Genomic DNA, 21,944 nt, shown 5'->3' with positions numbered 1-21,944 from the left:
CAGGTGTGCCAAGCTTGTAGCGTCATTCCCAAGAAGTCTTGAGGCAGTAACTGCTGCCAAAGGTGCTTCAACAAAGTACGGAGTAAAGGGTCTGAATACTTATGTAAACATATTTCAGTTAATGAATTTGCTAAAAAAAAAAATGGGGTTAGGGTTAAAATGATTTAAATTTTAGAGTAAGGCTGTAACATAAGAAAATGTGAGAAAAATCGGAATACTTTTCAAATGCACCATATATATATATTTTGTGTTTATGCCTCCAGTCACACCATCAGTTTAGTGAGTTTTTGTCAGTCAATTTTAAACAAGGGATGTCTTTGAAGAAGTCTACCACTGATGTAAGTAAATAAGAATGGGAGAAAGACTTAACAAAAACAAAAGATGGTGACATTTGATGTGGTTCAAGAAGCCAAAAATGTGTATTACTGAATGAATAACTTGCAGAATCGCTGATGATGTCCACCTATATAGAACCATAACTAGTTATTCAAAACATACATACGGGACTAGATTAAACCATTCACATTTTAAGCAAATTGTTATATGCATAGTCAAATAGACAAGTAAAGTTTCTTCAAACCTTTTTATTAATTAATGCAATTTACAGTCAAGCCAAAGTGAACTACATCAAGTAATACGTATTCACATTATTTCCTAACAGGGTTTACAGCATAGCTTGTGTTTGTAATCATAATTGTTAACAAAGTAAAATAGAAATCAAAGCTCACTTACACTTTACGACAACAAGAACGAGGAGCTTAGCAGTGGATCCGAACAAATAAACCAGCAACAAAAAGACTTCTCTATGATTGGAATGACAGCAAATTCAGTTTTGGCATATGGTAAAAGAAGTTAGAGACTGAAAATCTAAATGACAGGCGAGGAGGTTTGAGTTCACAGGACTGGGCAGGGCTGACTTTGCGAAGATAAACTTTGGTCACTTTGCTCCTCCGTGGCTTACACTGACATTTAAAGAAACAAAAAAGATCCTCAATGACGGGTTAAAACGGCACCCTGAAAATAAGTAAAGACAGGACATTTGTCTTTAAAAAAAAAAGTTAATTGATTAGAATTTAAGGATGAATGTCTATGTAATAACAGAACAAATACATTCATCGAGTGACTGCATCTTTAGGACACTTACATTCATAGGAGGTAGATATGACAATGGGGCATGACATGGTTTCAAGGTGTCTATGGGAATTAAGCTTTTTTGCAAGTTGTGGATTCTAGTGCATAATTTCGTACTTAAGGCCAAATATACTAGAATAATGTACCCCATTTGAAGTTCTAAGGCTATCTTAAGACAAAGGTGTGGTAGAGTAAGATAGGGAGGAAAAACAGTTGCAGATACAGCCCTTTTATGGCAATTACCGGAGTCAACAGTCATATTGAACAGCATTGCGTTCCCATAGTTTTGCTGATGGAAAAATTACATGAATTCTTCATTGACTGAACCCATTGTTTTAGGTTCTATGGACACTCACAGCATCCTAACAAAAGCAAAATGTGGAAACTGTGTGGATGCAACTATTCAGACAATCAAATGTTTTGTTAAGAAATGCATACAAGACACACAACCATTTATTTTGGCGTCAGGTTCAGAAAATACCCTTTCACTTCTGTCAGTGAACATGCAGAACATCCTACAAGACCCATTGAGTCAGAAAGCAGGTTTTGCATGGCATATGCACAGCCTTGTGTGGCAATCAAACCTCCCAGTGGGGTTGGGGGGGGGGGGGGGGGGAATTGACATTTTATTGGACTATAGAAAAAGATTACATGAGAAGTCCATGCAGCATTTCAGGCTTATGAGGTACTTCATGAATATATATCTATATCTTTCCATCTTTGTTTTTGTGGTGGTGGGGGGGGTCTTCAAAGTCATATTATTCCTTATAATTCCTATTGATGGCATAAAATACCTTTATTTTTCTGTCCGCCCAGCCACAAGCTGCCTTGAAAGTGCATAACACAAATACTGATCGTTCTATGCAGCATGTTCACTCAAGGTTGCATGATAATTCATGTAGAAAGTATTTTGTGGCTCTGTGAATCAAAATGTGTAAGCAACCCATGAAGTGGAAACGAACTCTAAAAAAGGCACACACAAAACAATAAAACAGGATGGTTTTTAGCTCAGATGACCATAATGACAGAAGAATTTGAATTACATTTCCATACAACCTTTTTTTGTACCTTTTCTTGAGTGACTGAAATATCCCAGTAGGCTACATCAGTGTGTGTGTATGATAGCGCTCTCTCATGTCACAATGTACAATACATTGATCAAAGTATAGTTCAAATTTTGATTCCCTTTGTAAAATGTGGCATGCAAAAAGACATCTTCATCAAAAACATTCCCAAATGTTGATAATTTGTAGCTTAATAGTTTATTTTTCTGGGTTATTGCGATACTGGATAAAATCACTTAGAGATGCAGATCATGTCAGACACTCTGCTTTAACTGTGGACCATTTATGTTTGGTAGTGTAGGTTTGTTAAGTATATTCCATTTATCAGACATCCACTTGCAATCTCTTAAATGCTGAATGAAAGATGCCACACTAGACCACAAGCCAAGGTACATGTAGCTCACTAGGTGAGACTTGCCATACACCTTGACTAGGCCCCCTAATAAACCTAGTCAAGCAAATCACAACCCTAGTTTGGACTTCAGCAGTTATTGCTCTGCATACAACATCCCATTGACAAGCTTCTTTCTCGCCATCTGCAGCCCACTATTTCTATTTAATACTACCAAAAACCTATTGCAGGAATATCGATTAATCGTCGATCTAAAAAGCCATTCCATTGGCACGCCAATATATCATTCAGCCATGACTACAGCCACATGAACGAATCCCAACTCATTTTGTTCGTGTTCATTGGTTGTTTTTGTTATCACTACATTTTTTTAAAGGGAGGAATCACATGCATGTAAGAACATTGAGACTAACTCCAATTACAAAATTTGGTCCCTTGAACTTTACATACTAAAACAACGTTCATCCGTAGATGTTTCGTTTTTTAATGTAAAATAATAACGTCTATATAATACACAGCATTGACTTGTGTTGTTTGGTCAGTATAAATTCTTTGTTTTCGTCATAAATTAGGGATATACAACGGTAGCACCCGAGACCGTTCTGAGGTAGTTTACTAAAGCCCTGTTTCCACTGGCACTTCAAATTAGGGCCACATTCGAGCTCAAATTGAATTCTCAAATTCAAGCTGGGTCGAGGGAAACCTGGGCCAGCGCAGTTTCACAGCTGGTGCCAGCTCAATTAGAATGCTGACAACACGTTTAGCTAGCTTGTATGGGCTTGATGCTGTTAGCTAGCACATGGACAAGCAGTACTACAGTAGTCAGACTACACACTTTACCACCATTGCTGTATCCTTTAGTTTTGCACTACAAAATACTTTGAGAACGGTCAGCCCTCCAAAGCTGGCTACCCAACATTAGCTTGCAACTCAAGAGTTGAAACAAGCTAGCAGGAATTTTTGCTGGCCAGGTCCTATTGAAAGCTAGCGACATCATATCAATCCTGTCATCTGGTTTGCTTGGTTAGCTAGCTAATAGCCAATGCCATGGCAAGCAAGGTAGGTATTATGCTAGCGATGACGCTAACTGTTTAGATAGTTAGCTAACTTTAGCAAGCTAAATACATGACTGAGTCTGGCTGGCACTGTCAACGGTATGGGGTAATGTTAATTACAGCATGGTGAATTTAACTCTTCAACATGGTGATAGCTAGCTAGCAATATTAGCGAAGCCAGCTATACATTGGCTACCTAGCAACATTACATAATTTATCATTTCTGGAGGCAGAGGAAACTCAATTCGAGCTAGCACGCCAATGTCAGCGCAACCCAGGCTGACTTCAAACTGCCAATGGAAACAGGGCTTTAGTTGGTAGAAGGATACAAAAATACCCAATGTCGGTCTTGCATGTTATATGCACGAAATTCCGCTATATGGCATTCGTTTGGTGAAGCTCTGAAGGTTCTCCATTCTCTTTTTAAATAGGATCTCAAGACAGCATCGCTGTGGGTTATAGGGGGTCAAGCTTAGTATGATAACTATCGTGGGCTAGGGCTTGGAATCAGCTCAACCAAAGAATACTCAAAAACAGCAGTGCCACCTCAATGGGGAGAGAGGACTGAGATATTGGACTTTTCTAGCTGGGCATGCTGAAACGGTCACAGAGTTTGTGGAAAGAAAATACATCTAATCCTAAAAACAAAGCTATATTTCCAGCAAAAAAAAAAGCCAAAGCGTCAACTTTTGCATCTATAACTTCAATAGAATATTCTGTAGACCACTAACAGCTGCTCATGAAACATGTCAAAGGTCATCTGTGTCATAAGAAAAAATTAATGTTGGTTGAGGCAGCATTAGTCTCTAGTGCCTTCAAACTCAACTCTGGATCCCCTCTAATCAGGAGCTGATGTAGACTTGGGACACCAGGTGTGTGCAATGAATTATCAGGTAGAACAGAAAACCAACAGGCTCCAGACCTTGTAGGGTAAGAGTTGAATACCCCTAATCTAGTGTGTACTGTAGTGGAATTACATAACTAAGACAAGCAGAAGCCAAAATCACTAATATTACAGCACCTCACAAGAAACAAAGGAAAAAAACAACTGCTCCTGTGTGATACTTTGTAGCCAAAACGTTTGTTTTATAGAAGTCTAAAATGTTCATTATATACCCGAAAGTGAACTAAGATATTAAATGAGAAAAAAAAACTTTTGCATTGTGATGACCAGCGATAAGATGTACAGTATGATATTGAATAGTCATCCGAGTAAGAAATTGATGACTGAAGTGGAATGAATGATTTGACAATATGTGCCATTAGCCTATGCTAAGGATAAGTAACATAGGAAAACAAAGACCGACTTGACCACATCCCAACTTCAGTAGCCAATCGGTTTATAGTTTGTGGATTGAAGTTAATGAGCATGCATAACAATTATTTTATACAACCATATTACAGGTGGATACATTTCTTAATGACAAACACCGTCTAAGTACATAAATTGTAACCTATCAGTTAAGAAAATAAGTTATACCACTAAATCGGGATGGTATTTCAACTGTAGACCTTCAAGAGAAGACAGGAAAAGGCAAAGGGGATAGGCCTTTCTGTATATACAAGTCTGATTTTATATTTTCTAAAGGTTTCGTTTTGCCCACAGTATACAATAGCGCAAACAGATACATGCATCTGTTGTCATTTACATCTGTATCACCTCTGATGCAGGAGCCATTACTGTATTTGGATAAGATAGAAAAGTAATGGATCCATGCTACTATGTTCTGCCCAAATCAAAGCTATACAATCACTTAAGCAAAAACTATTATGGGGTAAGGCTAAGCAATGAAGAAACTAAACCATCTCAAATACCTTTGAAAATGTCATGGACACAACTCAAATAAGCATGATAAAATGAGAATCAATCCAATATTTATCTTTATGTATTAGGCTGAGACAAAATACCAAACGAACAATTATTATTCACAACCTTTATTAATATCTGTGTTCCTCAACTACTCATACTGACAGTACAAATCAGGTGGCAAATGCTCAACATTGACTTTTATCAAAATATATTGATATCAATATTGAATTATAATCAAAGACAGTCCCAATAGGACTCATTGTGCCAGCCTTAAAAGGAGAGCACCTCTTTCTGCAAGGGCCTGGGACTAGAATGTATGGTCAGAATGTACTGGTCAGTTCCAATGATCTATTGACGTGATATGTCTTAATTCTAGAAAACGCATCAACATACTTCTTAGTCAGTGACCACGTTTACATGCACACCAACATTCCGTTATTATTCGGGATACTTAAGTATTCAATTTGAGTTGACAAACATATCCCGTTTACAATAACCCGAAAAGCTTGTATCCCGGTTATGAAAAATCCAGATAAGATACCTGGGATATGCTGATCTTAGACGGGATACTGTGGCATGTAAAAAAATCTTATCCCGTTTACCATTTTTTCCCCTTGGGCTGCACAGGCTGTTTTAAATATCATGGGTGTTGTGTGATGTTTTCATCTGATTGTCAAACAAATCACTTTTTAAAAAGTAGGCTACCTGTGCAGTTCCATCCTCCATAATAATTTATTTTGCTGATACTCTGTGTTGGACCGTATAGCCTACTGGCTACTTTCACCTCCAACTTTCTGCTTATAATTTCTGACATTTTAGGCCAAATTATAATTTTCAACATTTGGTAGGTCATGTCTGTCAACTATAGTTAGATACATGCAGCTTCTCTTCAGTCATAACTTGTTGTCCCAGAAGACTAAATAAAGTAGAGCTCACCAGAATAAATGTCTTACATTGATAGAATTAATGAACTAGTAATCTAGTTAACACCGATAAAGTTGTCTATTTAGTTCAGGGACCTGGGAGAAAAACGCACTAACTTCAAAAAGGTGGAAAGATTTGTACATTTTGCACAGGACCAATGGCATAAGATTGACTGGTTTTAAAGGAAAAGAAAAGCTGAGAAAACAATTAAACGTTTGTTTGGGTACATATTTTGTGGTGCAAATACCGTCTGTTTGCAGTACAGTGTCAAAGATTACACGTGCAGTCACATTTTTGTCAAGAGATGCTGAAAGAAATCAAATTTCTCCACTCCTGTTCCCGAGACAAAATTAACATTTTTTTCTATAAATTTTACTACAATAAATGCATCATTCTGCAGGACTTACTATATTACTCTGCATGTGAGAGGTTATAGGCCTACAGTCAGTGTCCATATTCCACTTACTATTCAATTTAACCTCGGAACTTAAAGGAACATTCCATTTATTCATGGACACAGTGATACTCGTGAGCGGGATATCAAAAGGTGCATGTAAACAGCTTATCCCGAATAAGAGCTTAAGCGGGATATTAACTATTATCTGGAATACTGTGTGTGTATGTAAATGTGGTCTTTTCCCCAGAAAAGCACTAGGCGGAGGTCAATATGAATCTTGAGATTTCAGGTAATAATTAAGAACCGGAGATGGTAGGTGCACAATTTAAAATGTTATTTTGCATCATTATTTACTTGGGCTTGCCATTTTTCAGTTCACCCAATCTAGCCACTAGTGTACTTCTTGGTACAACACCACACCCATGAACTGTTGAGTTCCCCATGGCAATTGTATCTCACTTGAGTACATTCCTGATTTGGCTCAAAAAGACTAATATAACTATATAACTACAGGGAACGGCCAAAATAAAGAAAACACCAACGTAGCGTCTTAATAGGGCGTTGGGCCAGCACAGCTTCAATGCACCTTGGCATAGATTCTACAAGTGTCTGGACCTCTATCGGAGGGATGTGACACCATTCTTCAAATTAGAAATTCCACCATTTGGTGTTGGAAAACACCGTCTCAGGGACCGCCTCAGAATTTCCCATACGTGTTCAATTGGGTTGAGATCTGGTGACAGACAGCCATGGCATATGGTTTACATAATTTTCATCAAACCATTCGTGCCCTGTGGATAGAGGCATGGTCATCCTATGGAGGCATAGCCTTGGTAGCCAAAATAATGGCCTTCCCAGAATCTTTATACATGACCCTAAGCATGATGGGATGTTAATTGCTTAATTTACTAAGGAACCACACCCATGTGGAAGCAGCTGCTTTCACTATACTTTGTATCCCTCATTTACTCAAGTGCAGAGTTTGTTTCTGCACAGAAGTGTTTTTTTTCAGGCTGCCCATGTCCAAACAGTTATAAAAAATTAATTAAAAAATGTTCAGTGTAAACATAAAATGACTAAAACCAGATCAAGTATGCAGAAAACAGACCTAGGGGTTGGGTTAAATGCAGAAGACACATTTCAGTTGTACAACTGACTAGGTATCCCATACACACACTTTTAAAAAAAGTTATATAATTTCTTTGAGAACCAACAAATCACCAAAATAAAAAAAAAGCTACAGTCGAGGAGAATCTAAAATCCCCAAAATGATGCTTTCAGGAGTATTTGTCATGGCATGAGGCCCCCCCATTGATTGTGTTATGTTTGAGTCACTCGGATAGCATAAGCCATGGCAAAATGTGTAGAAATGCAGAAAATGTGCCTAAAACAGCAACATTGTCACTACGGCCAACAGGAGGGCCTCTAACATTTTTGGCTGCCACGCAACCACCCAAGCCCCATTTTGACCCAGAAAACCCCCCTGAAATGTTAGCATTATTTTGGCAGTTACATGTATGTTGACAAAAAAAAAAGCTTACGGTTTGCAGATAACTCCTACATACTGATATGACACTAGTTCTACCATATTCGTTGATGCATGTGATTTCTCTATGGAAGTTGTATTTCTGGTGACCATAAACGCAAGTAATACATATTTAACAACCAACTTGCAGAACACTTTCCACGCACAAACTTTGGCATCAGACTATAGCTACACATTTACACAACCAGTACAATATACAAAATCAATGTTCACAACTATCAGACGTCCACCCAGTATCCTAATACATGGTATGATGTCAGTTTCATCTTTGCATATGCTGTTGTCTCACTCACAACCTTCAAGCTTTTTCATGGCCATAGAAACAAAAGCTCAAAACAAATAAATGCATGAATAGCACCCTCTTCTGGGAGGAGTTTCAATCACAACCCAGTGGCAGTTATTTATTTGACAAAGACATTAAAAGGCATTATTTTCAGTGAATCACCCACTGTATGCTGGTTGGCTGGGAGAATCCCTCAACAAATAGGCCTAGGTGTAACCACCTGAATGTCTGACTTCGAGGTGAACGTGTGTTTCTCAGACCAGTTGTCAATGCAATGAGTTAATGGTCTCCCCTGACAAACTAGCCTAGTATTAAACAATGTAAGCATCATGATGAATCAAACCAACTGATCTGATCTCTCAATCCGTCTGAGACAACACTAGTGACTCAACTAGACAACAGCTCCAAAATATTATTTTTTTATTTTAGTGCAAAAAAGAACATTATTAAATGTTTTGGATATTTTCAGGAAAAGCAATACTGTACAGGTCCGATATAATCTAAGGTGCTGTGTATAAATAGGTAACTTAAAACACGTATAAGCAGTAAAAACAAGACCACATCTCCCAAGAAACAAGTTTAGGATGAACAAAGGGTGGGGCAGACTTCAGGTTGGGAAAACGGATGAAAAAAAATGGTAGTATGAAGCATTGAGCATTATCCACATTGAAAGGGAAATATTCACATTTCAATGGACAAGCACACATCTTGTATCATAGTTTCCATAGCAAAAAAACAAACTCAAGCTATCAATAACATCAAGTCCACTTGACTACATGTTTCTGCCCTCTGTACGATTGACTGTAGCAAACAATAACCTGAATAAACGTGAGGCAGAGCTTAGACTATGCATTCCAAAACAAAAAATGTTAATATTTCATTGAACAGCTACATTCAATGACCCAATTAAAGCAACATGGGAGAGATGCCTTTCCATGTACCCCATATGTATCTATGCGAGCACAGCAGTACATGTTGCATATTCAGTATCAAGCTAATAGTTTAAAAGACAGATGACATAGGCTACAATAGTAAATAATCAAATTGTGGGTGAGCAGCTATAAATTGTTAGCCTTGGCTTTACCAACATGTTTCCCAGCAGTCAGTTAGGTAACATACCATCCATCTCCAAGGATATGCAATGAAGTTATTGTGATATATTTCTGTATGTTTTGCATTGGCTGGTTTAAAACATTTTACCACAAATAAAAAAGGCGCTAAATGAATGCTGTTCCATGGGCGCATAGAAACAAAAAGGACAAGTCAAAAGCTTGGTTGGACCAACATAATTTCAGATCATGTAGCTCTCTAACCACTTAAAAAAAAAAAAAAAAAAGCTTTAGGATCGTGCACAAGAACTATGATTACAGAACGCAGGTTCACCGGCTGTCACATGACAAACGCTCAAAATCATTCAATTTCGTGACAATGTAAGATTCAAATGATGCCTACCAGATATAATATCCTGTGTAATTATGAAGAAATGACCAGCAGTGTGACGTTACCATAACACTTGAACAGGTAACAAGAGGTAGAACACACAGCCATTTCAACACAATTGCACCAGACTCATAATGTACGTTAGAGTTTCCTGCTTGGCTCGACCAATCAATGGAATTCATACCAAGTTAACTTCTATGAAAAGTGCATCCAAATTTACAAGTCGCAAGACCAGCACCAAATAATAATATTGACATAACAGTAAATATCAAGTACTTGATTTCTAAGAATGCCCAACAAACAGTCAGATTTTGGATTACTTTACAGGGAATTAGAAATTAAAGTAATGAATATCGTTAAGGGAGAAAGAAAAAAATATGTTCTAAAATGCTTCATCTATTACCATACTTACGGCAAGTGAAGTCCATCGCAGATTTAAGGTGACGTTACAGTGAAGGAGAAAACATCTAGCACCTGTAATTAAGCTGTCCTTTTGTGCATCAATGTACAAAATGTGTAATCTTGTTTGGCTAAGAGAGATTGTAAAACAAAGTATTTACACCGAATTTGTGCTAGCAAACATACAATACAAATTAAATACAATCCCCCATACCATTACAAAAGGTATAGGAAAGAAGCACAACAAACGCTATTAAATGCACCAAGCAAAAAAACTTAAAAAAAACTTAAAAAGTTACTACTCTAAAAATACCCTAAATTCATATTTGAGAAACATCACTGCTAAAAATGTCTTGGTTAAAAACAATGCATAGTTAGAAAAGAGGGATAAAAGCTAGCCCATCTAGGCTACATGAAGAATTCCCTGCTAAAATCTAATTATTCAGGAGAACAGAAAAGGGAATAAAAATATACTAAAGATCAGTATAATTTCAGTTTTGGAAGGCATTACATTTTTTTTGCATGAAGGTTCTGCGTATACAAATAAAGCCAATTTGACTTAGTTTAATTCAACTACATATGGGCCAATAAAAAAAATGCTTCTATTATAATTTTAACAATCTCTTCTAAAAGCTTATTCAAAATATACCTTATGTCCCTCAAGGCTATGCTACAAAGAACCACAATTTAAAAAATAAAATCAAACTTTGCTTGACTACGAATAATTGCCCCCCTTTTTTGCTGAGCAATAATGAAGAGAACATATCAGTCTCCGGAATCCTTTTCCGCCCAATAGAACCCCACCCCATTCTTCAGTCCCTAAGATGTGTGACACTTGGAGCATAGGCCCACTCTACTGTACCGATTCATACACCAACGCCTGTACTACAAGATGCCAGCAACACGACTTGCCCCCCCAGCAAGGAGAAACCCATGATTGAAACCATTTTAAAAAGATCAAAACTAGATAGGCTTAACATATCCAAATCGAATGTGTGAGTCATCTACACACAAATTCATTTTTACTTTTTTTTTTTTTTTAGAAAGACATGAAAGTAAGGGGATACAAAAATGTAATTTGAAGAGACTTGACCTCCCCCCTAATGTAGATGTCTTAACATGTAACAAGGCTCAGAACATGAAAAGGTGTCTGTTAGGAACCAGTCCCATTCTATTAGTAAGTTTCTCTTGCAACACTGACCATAGATTGACAAAACGACTCAGTCCAAGTAAAAAAAGGCAAGAGAGAGCAACAATTGCCGACAGTTTAGATTTCATATTATTAATTTGTATAGGTCTTGATTAAAAATAAGTGTGAACAGTTTCAAAGTCTAATGAAAATCTAATGCTTGCTGTCATCAGATGCAGCATAAAAACGTGTTGGTCACCAGTGTTGATGGATAAATACTCTGCGGCTGGTGCTGTACACAGGCCTGTTCAATTCATAGCTGTACATACAAATTAAAAGACAACATGTTAAGTACTTGTGTCCTGGTCAAAGTATCCATCTGGTCAGTGCACTTTGCTTTGATTGGCTGATAAATAATGAAGTTGTGAAGAGAAAGAATGATTATAAACCTTCCATCGGGCCCTTATCTTCGATATGCCCACCTCCCTTTAACCCTATTAAAAAAAAAGTTTAACTATGGAGAAAACGGTTTAGTGTGACCTTGTGTCTAGATTCTAAACAATCAAAGTGTGAGGATACTGCCCTCTAGTTTTTGATAGAAGTATTTCCTTTGCTCAAACGCTGTAAACTACTAATTTACAAATGCAAACAAAATGTACAACATGTCAAATAAATGAGTCCACCCCACCACAACCGATTTCTGAGGAATCATTTTACATACTACTGCCTAATAATGACCAGGGTTAGGCCAGGGAGAGGGGAAGAAAGTGGTTTTGCATGTGTGGGTTTGAAAACAATTGTGGACATTTTGGAAAAAAAAAAAAAAACTTTCTAATTTGTTTGGGATGACACTTCTCATTACCCCTTACTGGTGAGGAGAGACAATAGACGGCACAAACCCACTGATGCCCACACCTGACACAGTAAAGGGGTTAGGTGGGAGGAGTGAAGGCTTCTTCCCTGTGGGGTCTGTCTCACCCCTGCCGACCCCGGTGCCCAGGCTTGGAGCTTCAGGCGAAGTACATTGTGCGCAGTGTGTCCTGGTGAATCTGAACTGCCTTGGCCAAGGCCTGCTGGTCACGCCCGTTGCTCTGTCCCGACGTGTGACTGCCCTCCGCACTGGAATGATCACAGGGGAAAGAAAGAGTTGGTGAATTCTTCAGTCTGAATTCTTTTTAAAAAAACATTTAAGACCCTTCATCACCTTCTGGTAATCACTCGTCTACCACAATCTGAATGGTGCAGTGATGGAAATACCCTATTAAAGTAACTGATATCAGAACAGGGCCATGGTCTACAGGAGACATGGTGATGTCTCTTACCTGTCATGCTCCTTGTCCACCAGGTGGTAGCGGGCACGGAATGCCACCAGGTGGGCGTAGTAGGCCGGCGCTGGGATGGACACGGAGCGGGTGCAGCGCACGTAGGTGTGGCACAGCTGGTAGGTGAGTACCTGCAGCTCGTCTGAGGTGAAATGGTTGTCGTCCCACAGCACGTGGTAGTGGGATGGTCGGCTGGTCCCCTGAGGGGAATTACAAATTATATAAATGTTTATTGTAAATGGATTAGTCATTTACTTTGTGGCTCTACTATAACCAACATCTAGAAATTTGAAAAGTCCAAATTATAAAAACATTTTGAGCAGAGAAACTACAATTAGATTCTCTCAAAAGCACATATTAGTAAAGCTGGCGGTGGGTCCATTCTCCACGACTTAGCTCTATAGTGTCCTGGGTTGTGTCAGACATTGTACCATATTCCCATATAGTGCACACAAAGTAGTACCCTACATAGGGAATAGGGTGCCATTTGGGATGCACCCCTGGACGCTGGCTGGTTCCTACCTGAATGCCAGCATGGCTACACAGATAGAAGTCAAACTCTGATGGGTGAGTGATTTTGGTGTCCACTGTGGTGCCGGCAGGGATGTTGCCACTCTTACCAACCTGAACAAAACACATTGGGAATCATATAATATCCCAATGTAGGCATTTAATATGCACATTTATTTTACAGTAATAGTAGTCAGTATGAATTGGAGAGATTACGAACCCTCTCGTTTCTGTCCATGCAGAAAAGTCGAGTGTGGTGTCTCTTCTGCACCACCACGAAGGTGATACCGGGCTGGTAGTCTTTCTCCAGTTTGATGCAGGCCTCACGGATAGCCAGTAACTCATGTTGGAGCACCTGGATAAACCCCAAAATGACAGCATGTCCATTTATACCAGTTCAAAACAAGGAGTCAGAACAGTAACCAATAGAAACACAGCAGGGCAAACCAAAAAGGAAACTCCCAAACAACCAAAATATCTGATTTGATCTCAGTAAAGACAAAGACCAGGCAGTCAGAATTAAATTGGAACAGTAACCAATAAACAGAAACCAATATAAAAAGACCAAAAATATATAATTTTTCTACTCACGCCCCACGGTTTGTACAGTACAATTAGAGCATGCAATTGAATTGAAATCCTATTTCCTCAAGTCTACCTCAAGTCTAACCTGGTTGAACTGGCCCTCAGATATGCCGTCGCGGTAGTAGATGATCCGGGTGGGCTTGAAGCGGGTGGACTTGTAGAACTGGATGAGCAGCTCTCTGACCATTGTGGCCAGGTCCTGGATGATGTCCTGGCGATGCTGCTGTACCCGCACTGTGGCACAGTAGCGGCTGGGGTGGGCATCCATGCTCCCCACCACCTAGAAAAGAGGCACAGGGATGTGATCAGGACAATATTACACATCAGGGATTTTGGCTAGGGGCATAGGTCAATCTCAATTATATGTGAATGGAGGATGGCTAGATAAGCAGGAATTGCTGATCAATCATGAAGAATCACATCTCTGAGGAAGCACAGGGCACACTTAGATTTATCAAGTCAGGTGGAAGCCCATCAGTGAGCTAGGTGGAGTGGTAGACTATAGTTCTCCTTAGTCCTCTCCATTTTAGATGTTGGACATAGTCAAATAAACCACAGTAGACTACTGAGATGCACTCTGCCTCCCTAGCAGAACATGGTTGTGGGTATAGTAAAATAAACTACTGTACACTATTGAGATGCACCCCTACATTCACAGGTAGTTGACACAAGGCCCTATGAAGAGTCTGGTCCGTCTGACTTACTGCCGCGATGGAAGGCTTCTTCCCGTCTCCAGCAGGAGGGTGAGTGACGTCAGCACCCAGGAAGATAACTGGCTGCTGGAACACCAGGGGCCTGGAAAGAATAGACACCCACAAGGTTAACCAGAGCCATCCTTAGAGATGAAGTGTGAATAGAAGAATGGACAGAAACATGATAGTTTAAACAAATTAATCTCATTTAAGGCATGTCATGGCTCTATAGTGCAACCATTTCACTTGCATAGGCACCAAAATCTTTTGCAGTGCAACCTGTAATTTATATTTAGGAGCACCAGTGCGCCTAGAATATTTAAGGATTCTAACATTATTACATAAATTCCTTTATTTTTAAATTTAGGCACACGTGCTCCTTGTAAAAAAAGCTTTGAGCCCTGCATGTGGATGTATAGGTGAATGAGCATGTTGAAACAAGCCACCAGTTTCAGATGTCATGGACAAATGTATATCGGTTTATACATTTTGAACAAATGTACAACACTCCATTTGATTGATGACAACAACCAGCCCATGTTAATGAGAGAGGTTCTACACTGACCTGCCCTGTGGGAGGAGGATGTTGTTGACCCCGCCCAGCTTGACGTTGATCTTCAGGCAGAGATTAGAGAGGGTCTGGGGAGTGGTCTTCTGAACGTTCTTCACCTGGACACACTGGGTGGCCATGCCCAGCACCGTGTCACCAACACGCTTCACCTCAGCTACACCACACAGGGAGGGAGGGAGACAGGCCATGTCAGTGCAACAGGAGAGATATACAGCGAGCGGTGTGTGTGTTAGAAAGTCTACATATGAGATTTGATACAGTTGGAAAGATAATCCAGGAAACATACCAAAAACCCTTTTAGAGCACAGTGTTCTAGCTGAACCAAGAGGATTTACAGGTTAATCTATAAAAACAGGGGACAGCCTTTCACGTAGGAACTTTCCTCACCATAGACGGGCGTCTTCCCAGGCAGGATGACCACCACCAGTTGCAAGCCTTGATAGGTGTACTTGAGATGTTTGAACATGGGCTCCACGCTGTCCGCCCCCTGGGCGTACTTACAGAAACAGGGTTGGCCCTGGATGGGCATCCCCGCGTCACGAGAAATCTTACGCAGCTGGTCTGTAAACGCCCTGAGAGAAACAGGTTTATCAGGGTTAGATGGGGAAACAATAGTCCTAAAATCTGGAAATCATAAAGGACAAACATGCAAGGAATATGTAGAAGTAATGAATGTTTTTAATACCGTCGAGGAATTGGTAGAAGAAATTAATGGTTTTTAATACCATCAAGATTTCTGCAACAATAACTTGATAATAGACCCCATCCTTGCAGATGCAGTTCTTACTTGAGCAGAAGTTCAGTACACTGTCTCTGTGGGGCGAAGCAGGCGATGGCCCACACCTTGATCTCTATGCCAGTGTGGAACTGCTTGTTCCTCATGTCCCACACTCCCTGGATGGGAGTTGCTATTGCTTTATTCTGCTTGAGTAAAAGGGAGAAGAGGTAAGGGTCAGAAACAAATAGTTGTCTGTAACCACTCTTCCAGCCAACCATTTCATGCGGATGAATTACCTGAGGCATGAAAAAAAGTCACGACTAGACTATTGGAAACATAAAATACCGGTACAATTTTATAAATGCTGACAAGACAATTTGTTAGTTCGAAATGGTGGGATCTTTTTGTGTCTAAGAAATGGAGGTGGAAACACCTTTATGCGCAAATATTGATATAATAACCATCCTAACGAAGCGAACTTGGAGTCACACGATGATATGTTCTGTGGTCCTCCAACTACAACTAAGGAAAGTATGCAGTTTATTAATTATTAGGCTACAAATTAAACAAGTTATGATGAACTTCACAGGGTCATGAAAGTGCAAGGTGATGAGCTTGATGCTCCTTTCCAATAAATATTGAGGGTCTTATTCTGGTGACATGATGATCGATGCTTGGCTGCTGTTTGACAGATACAAATATGGCTCTTATCCATAATAATCTCATGTAGGTAGCCTACCCACACTGTATCTGCCAGCTGTTGGCTAGAGCGCATGTGCCAAGACGAGTGGGCACATTCTCTATAGAACACAACAGTTTGTGACAAAACCATCAGTAGAGTTGAAATTGCGATGGAAACCTATTTAACGGGAATTTAATAGCAAAGTTATTTTTATGTCACCCTTCATCATCCATAGCCTTTTATCTGCAAAAAGTCAGTTTGAAACATCTCTGGTGGGAAAATGCAATGTTAAAAATATTTGCATGAAAATCTCTTGCAAATTGGATGGAAACCTAGCTTGTGGTAAAAAAATTAAAATTAAAAACTACACAGGTTAAGCAATAAAAAACATTTTTTAAGACAATTACACCCAACTGGGATATGTCTCACATTCAAAACACAAATGATATAACATTAACACTCCAAAAAGCTCAGTACCAAGTTAATTTTTGCATAATATACCTACAGAACTGTGGTTCATCAGTGCACTGTTCTTACGCATCAGAGGCAACAACAAGTGGTTTAGAATTATCTAAATCAGTCAAACAATCCAGCTTAAATGGCAGAAACCTACCCGCCCTCCGTAGAGGATAGATGGGGCCTGGAGGACTCGGCCATTCACCTCGGTCATCTCATCCCTCACCATCACCCCAAACTCACGCACGTAAGGATCATTGTTAAAGTTGGCACTTCTCATCTGAAAAGGGTAAAAGTTCAGCAGTAATAATTCAGAGGGGTTATTATACACTAGGACTTCAGAAAGACTGAAAGAAAACATTTGCATATGGTCAGGCCACCAATGGTTCAATAACAGCAGTTCAGTCATTGTACATTCAGTTAAAACCAAATACATACTTTAAGTGCATAAAAAGCAGCTTTCAAGACACTCAGTGCTTGAGTTCATTCCAGTAACTGTAACTTTACCAGTTTGCTGATCTCTTCCTGGCGGTCGGGTGCCGATCGGGCTGTGGCACGGATCATAGTGGACGTCTGATTGTCTGTCAGCTTCTTGATGCACCGCTGGCCAGCTACTATGTTGCATACCTGGACACAAACAACTTTATTAATACCCTCAGGGACACATTAAGAAGGCATCATCGACCAGGAGATTAATCTCCCATACCCTAGAGATACAAGGCATTTTCACTGTTTCAATGGCAAACTGGAGTTTCTATAATACCTCCAGGGACCTCATTCTTTGTAACAATTTGAACCCAGCAGTAAACCATCTGAGGTTGTGAGGGGAGACTGCAGACTGACCTCAAGGGGGAGGTAGGTGTGTTTCTGCTCCTGTCCAACCTGTAGACAGGGGAGGTGGGGGTAGCGTAGTATGAGTTTGTACTTGTCTTTGAAGTACTGTGCTACTGTGCATTCTATGGTCTGGCCATTCTCCTGCTGCAGAGGAAACCTGAGGTCAAACAGATGAGAGAAATAAAGAAAAAAATGTTTGATTGGATTTTCAAAGGGATTCAAGATCCCAAGTGGACATTTCTGTTTGTCTTGATTGGTATCTGCTCTTAAATCTGTGCATGAAAGATGTGTTAAGCAGTTTTTTTTGTTTTACATCCCTATGCAAACCATTCCTGGTTATATAACAAGATACTAAAGGAATTGAGGCAGTAGTTGTGAATCTTTTATGGTGTTCTTTCTTACGTCTGGTGGCTGGCTGGTCGTCTGGTAACATTACATACTCTGTACTTCCTTTTCATCTGACCACAGTGAGTGATCTCAACCTTCAGACCTGAGAATCACAACGGCAAAACAATGGTCGGCTTCACACATACTGAACAATAACATTTTCCTATTTTATCACATTCTACTTTTAAATAACAGAGTTCATATCAGATTTTTACTTCAATACACAAATAGATATCAATATGTATTATAATAATACAGAATTGTTGGGTATAAGTATTAAAGCATTTCCACTCAGACAGACAAAAAAAAACAACCCAACGCAACTATTGATTACCTGGTAATGAATGATTACCTTTGATTTCCTTGGTAAACTTTACTCTCTGGGAGTCGGTTAAGGGCTTCTGTTGTTCTTCAATGCTTTTGAAATCCAAAACCTCACACATGAACTCAATCACAGGCTGAGCCTTGTAGAACGCGGTGGCAGACACTGGAACAACAAAACACCAAGCACAGCGATGAGATTCACAGACCTAGCCTCCGGCTTCCAAATACATACTGTAACTTACGATTATGTAGGTTGCACTTGATTGAGGATAGTTGGTTGGGTTTACCTTTTTAGGACCAATGGCATCACTTCAAAAGTACAAGCCCCACCCAATCAGCACTTTAGGAATAATTAAATCTATTTACTGCCTGAAACATACCATGGAATGAGATTCTATCCTCCTTCCAGTCACACACCCAACACAGAGACATACTCTAGTCAGACACACTCCCTACTATTTAGGGAATAGGGTGCCATTTGGGACGCAGGCATTTCCTGTGTGAAACCTACCGTCAATGTTTAGCATCATCTTCCACAGGGAAGGCCTGACTGATTGGTGGAACCCAAACCAGACCTCCCTGCCCCCGCCAAGGGGGTTAGAGCATCCCTCTGAAGGGGTGAAGAAAGAACGTCCGACGGGGGTGTACCTGGTGGAAGAGGGTGTGAAGACGATGTGATTCACCTCAGTCTTAACAGAATCTGGCTTCACAAGGAGCCGGACAGAGGAATTTGAATAAACAGGGCCAAATACACTAGATGTAAATGGTGTGTGCATAGGTATAGAGAAAACAGTGGTTTATTAACAAATTTGAGGGAAAGATTGAAGAAATTACTTGAGGGTCATTAAGTACGTGGACCAATGTATTACAGCAGACATGGTAATGCTAAGCCTATCTGCACATTTTGTCTGAGAACTTTGTAAGCAACTATAAATACCACCATTAAATACCAATATTACTTAGCGAAAATATACTGGTTGTTTTCAAGGGGAAAAGACTAACCTCATAGAGGGCAAATGTCTCATGACCACGTCCAGGGCCTGGATGGTCTCGAAGGGGATGTTTGGCAGTCGTCCCGACAGGGCTTCTTGAAGAGCTTGCAAACTGACGCAGGACACCCACTTTATGGCCACTTTGAAGCTCCTGTCCTTCCCCTCGCCTGGGATGGTCACTTCCAGCTCCACCTGTCAGTGTGCGTGTACAGGTGTTTTAGTGTGTTTAAAATTGGCATGACTACCCAGTCAAAGCATCAAAAAGCTTAATAAAATATATTTTTCATATCACCAGGCAAGTCAAGACCTTAGATGGAATATGTAGCCTATACACAAGGTAAAACCACTCTCCATCCAATATCATGGATGTCATTAATATAGTATCACATTGCATGTAATCACATCGATAGTCCCATAATATCACAATTACATCACTGACACCTCAGGTCAGATGGGGAGACATACTTTATCCCTCCCTATGGGTAAGGGCATGGCTGTGTAGAGATTCTTCCTCCCGTCATACACTGGCTTTCGATCTCCAAAGATCTGCGTTTTAAAGTGCTGTACCATGTGCTCCACAATTTCACTGAGAAGAACAAAAATGGAGCATATGAGACGTTATCAACACAGTACACAGTCCTTACCACAGTCAAGACACCTATTTTATAGCATAAAAACTATGTCATATAACAGAAGTGATGTGCATCTGGAACAGTTATTCTCAAAGAGTGATCATTTCAAACGAGGCTCAATTTGGAGAGTTGAAAGACATTTCAGGGTTTATTCTGTTCTTTCAAGTTTTCTAAACGGATTAACAATTCCACAATGTACATTGCATGTGGATGAACTGTGGCCACGACATCTGTTTGGTGATTAGACCTATGCTTAATGTATTTAGTCTTTATCAAATATGAACAGTTTTCATATTTTCAGTCTGGAACCTGTCTATATTTAGGGGGTTTATAGCCTAGGTTAATCAATTGTAAATGGCACTAGCAGTTCGCAGTCTAGGGTCATCACTGGTTACCACAGCCACAAAGTCATAAACCAACTGTTTCTACAATTTCACTTCTTAAAAATCAGATGTTAAACCTAACCTTTAACAACACTGCTAACCTTATACTAAGACAGATTGTCACGATATGTGACACGTTTCAGGAAACTAGGTGAATGTTGCGCATCACTACTTCACAGGAGAGGCATTTGAGCATTAACATTTTTTTGGTTTTGCCAAATGCGTTTTGGGGCAGAAATGCCTTCTGGAACACGTGAACTTTCATGTGCCTTATTAACAAACTTGTATGCCATCTGTAAATACGAATACAATTGTTAAATTACAAGCCTAGTTGGTTTAGCCACGGAGAAAACAGGAACCTTCCCGCTTTCCATGATTGGCTGAGATAATGGATTGTACATGCCGAGATGAGTTCGGATTGGTCTGCCATGTAGCACGCGTCGGTCTATAATGAGCTACTTAATACGTGTACGATAGCTCTCCACTTTCTGGAGGACCAAGTTTTGAAATCAGTAGAATGCCTGTTGGAAGCAAGAGTATGATAGCTAAGGAGAGAAATAGGCATTTGATTACAAGGGAGTTGAAAAGAGAACACAGAAAGCTGTTGTATAAAACACATCTCTGGATTACGTCTTCAAACAAAGGGCAACCATGGCATCCATGAGAGGGAAAAGCGTTCATTTGTGTATACATGTAAGAATCTAGCTAGCTACAATTTAATATATGATACGTTTCTAATTTTGCCCAAAAGTAGTTCTCATTGCAAGTTAAAGCATACAGTTATATAGCTAGCGAGAGAGCCAGCCAACGTTGGCTAATGTATATTACTTGTATCTCAAAGACATTTGCATTGCTAGCAATAGCCTAGTGTTAGCTAGCTAACATTGAACCTAGTTGGTTAGCATTTAGCTACCTGTAGATTCACGCAGGGTGGTATTATGGTTCATTATTTAGCTAGCTACACAATTATTTTTTTTAACTCCATCATGCAAGTAGCCATTTCACTGTACCATTTTCACCTTCTGTATCCTGTGTATGTGACAAATAAACTTGGGATTTGATAGTGTGTTTACCAGAGACTAAATGTGAACATAATGACCAGCACCAAAGTCAAATTACGATATAACATTAAGCCAACGAGACAGTGTCCAAGTTCTAAAATTATCTGGTAGAATGCCCTGCTTCTATTTCGTCACTCACAACCGTAAGCTATGAAAGCTTTGGTGGTTTAGTACATGACCGTACTCACTGTTTAGCACATGGCCTCACATGTGAATCCTTAAAAAGTTGGGTGGGGCTAAGGCTTAAGGGTGTGAATGATGCAGA

General features: G+C 39.7%; 1 protein-coding gene across 14 annotated transcripts in view; it reads right to left on the bottom strand.

The window, feature by feature from the left end:
* Window positions 1-569: 569 nt before the first annotated feature.
* LOC109903376 (protein argonaute-2) overlaps window positions 570-21,944 on the bottom strand; it is a 29,568-nt gene continuing 8,193 nt past the window's right edge. For 2 of the 14 annotated variants that reach the window (XM_020500037.2, XM_020500041.2), the window contains exons 4-20: window positions 20,069-20,189; window positions 19,614-19,795; window positions 19,123-19,259; window positions 18,622-18,774; window positions 18,303-18,390; window positions 17,910-18,057; window positions 17,574-17,693; window positions 17,224-17,346; window positions 15,998-16,134; window positions 15,598-15,782; window positions 15,205-15,364; window positions 14,652-14,742; window positions 14,021-14,227; window positions 13,583-13,717; window positions 13,375-13,476; window positions 12,853-13,052; window positions 570-12,649 (exon numbers count right to left, since the gene is read on the bottom strand). In XM_020500037.2, the coding sequence (XP_020355626.1) occupies window positions 12,541-12,649; window positions 12,853-13,052; window positions 13,375-13,476; window positions 13,583-13,717; window positions 14,021-14,227; window positions 14,652-14,742; window positions 15,205-15,364; window positions 15,598-15,782; window positions 15,998-16,134; window positions 17,224-17,346; window positions 17,574-17,693; window positions 17,910-18,057; window positions 18,303-18,390; window positions 18,622-18,774; window positions 19,123-19,259; window positions 19,614-19,795; window positions 20,069-20,189 (2,398 nt within the window). In that variant the 3' untranslated portion in view covers window positions 570-12,540. Of the gene's footprint in view, window positions 12,650-12,852; window positions 13,053-13,374; window positions 13,477-13,582; window positions 13,718-14,020; window positions 14,228-14,651; window positions 14,743-15,204; window positions 15,365-15,597; window positions 15,783-15,997; window positions 16,135-17,223; window positions 17,347-17,573; window positions 17,694-17,909; window positions 18,058-18,302; window positions 18,391-18,621; window positions 18,775-19,122; window positions 19,260-19,613; window positions 20,190-21,944 lie in introns of all 14 variants that reach the window. The other 12 variants (XM_020500038.2, XM_031788917.1, XM_020500042.2 and 9 more) reach the window with 8 other exon arrangements.

Source organism: Oncorhynchus kisutch, linkage group LG14 (assembly GCF_002021735.2).
Source record: "Oncorhynchus kisutch isolate 150728-3 linkage group LG14, Okis_V2, whole genome shotgun sequence".
NCBI lineage: Eukaryota > Metazoa > Chordata > Actinopteri > Salmoniformes > Salmonidae > Oncorhynchus > Oncorhynchus kisutch.
Note: the sequence above shows the minus strand (reverse complement) of the source record. Positions and strands in the feature narration are given on the sequence as shown.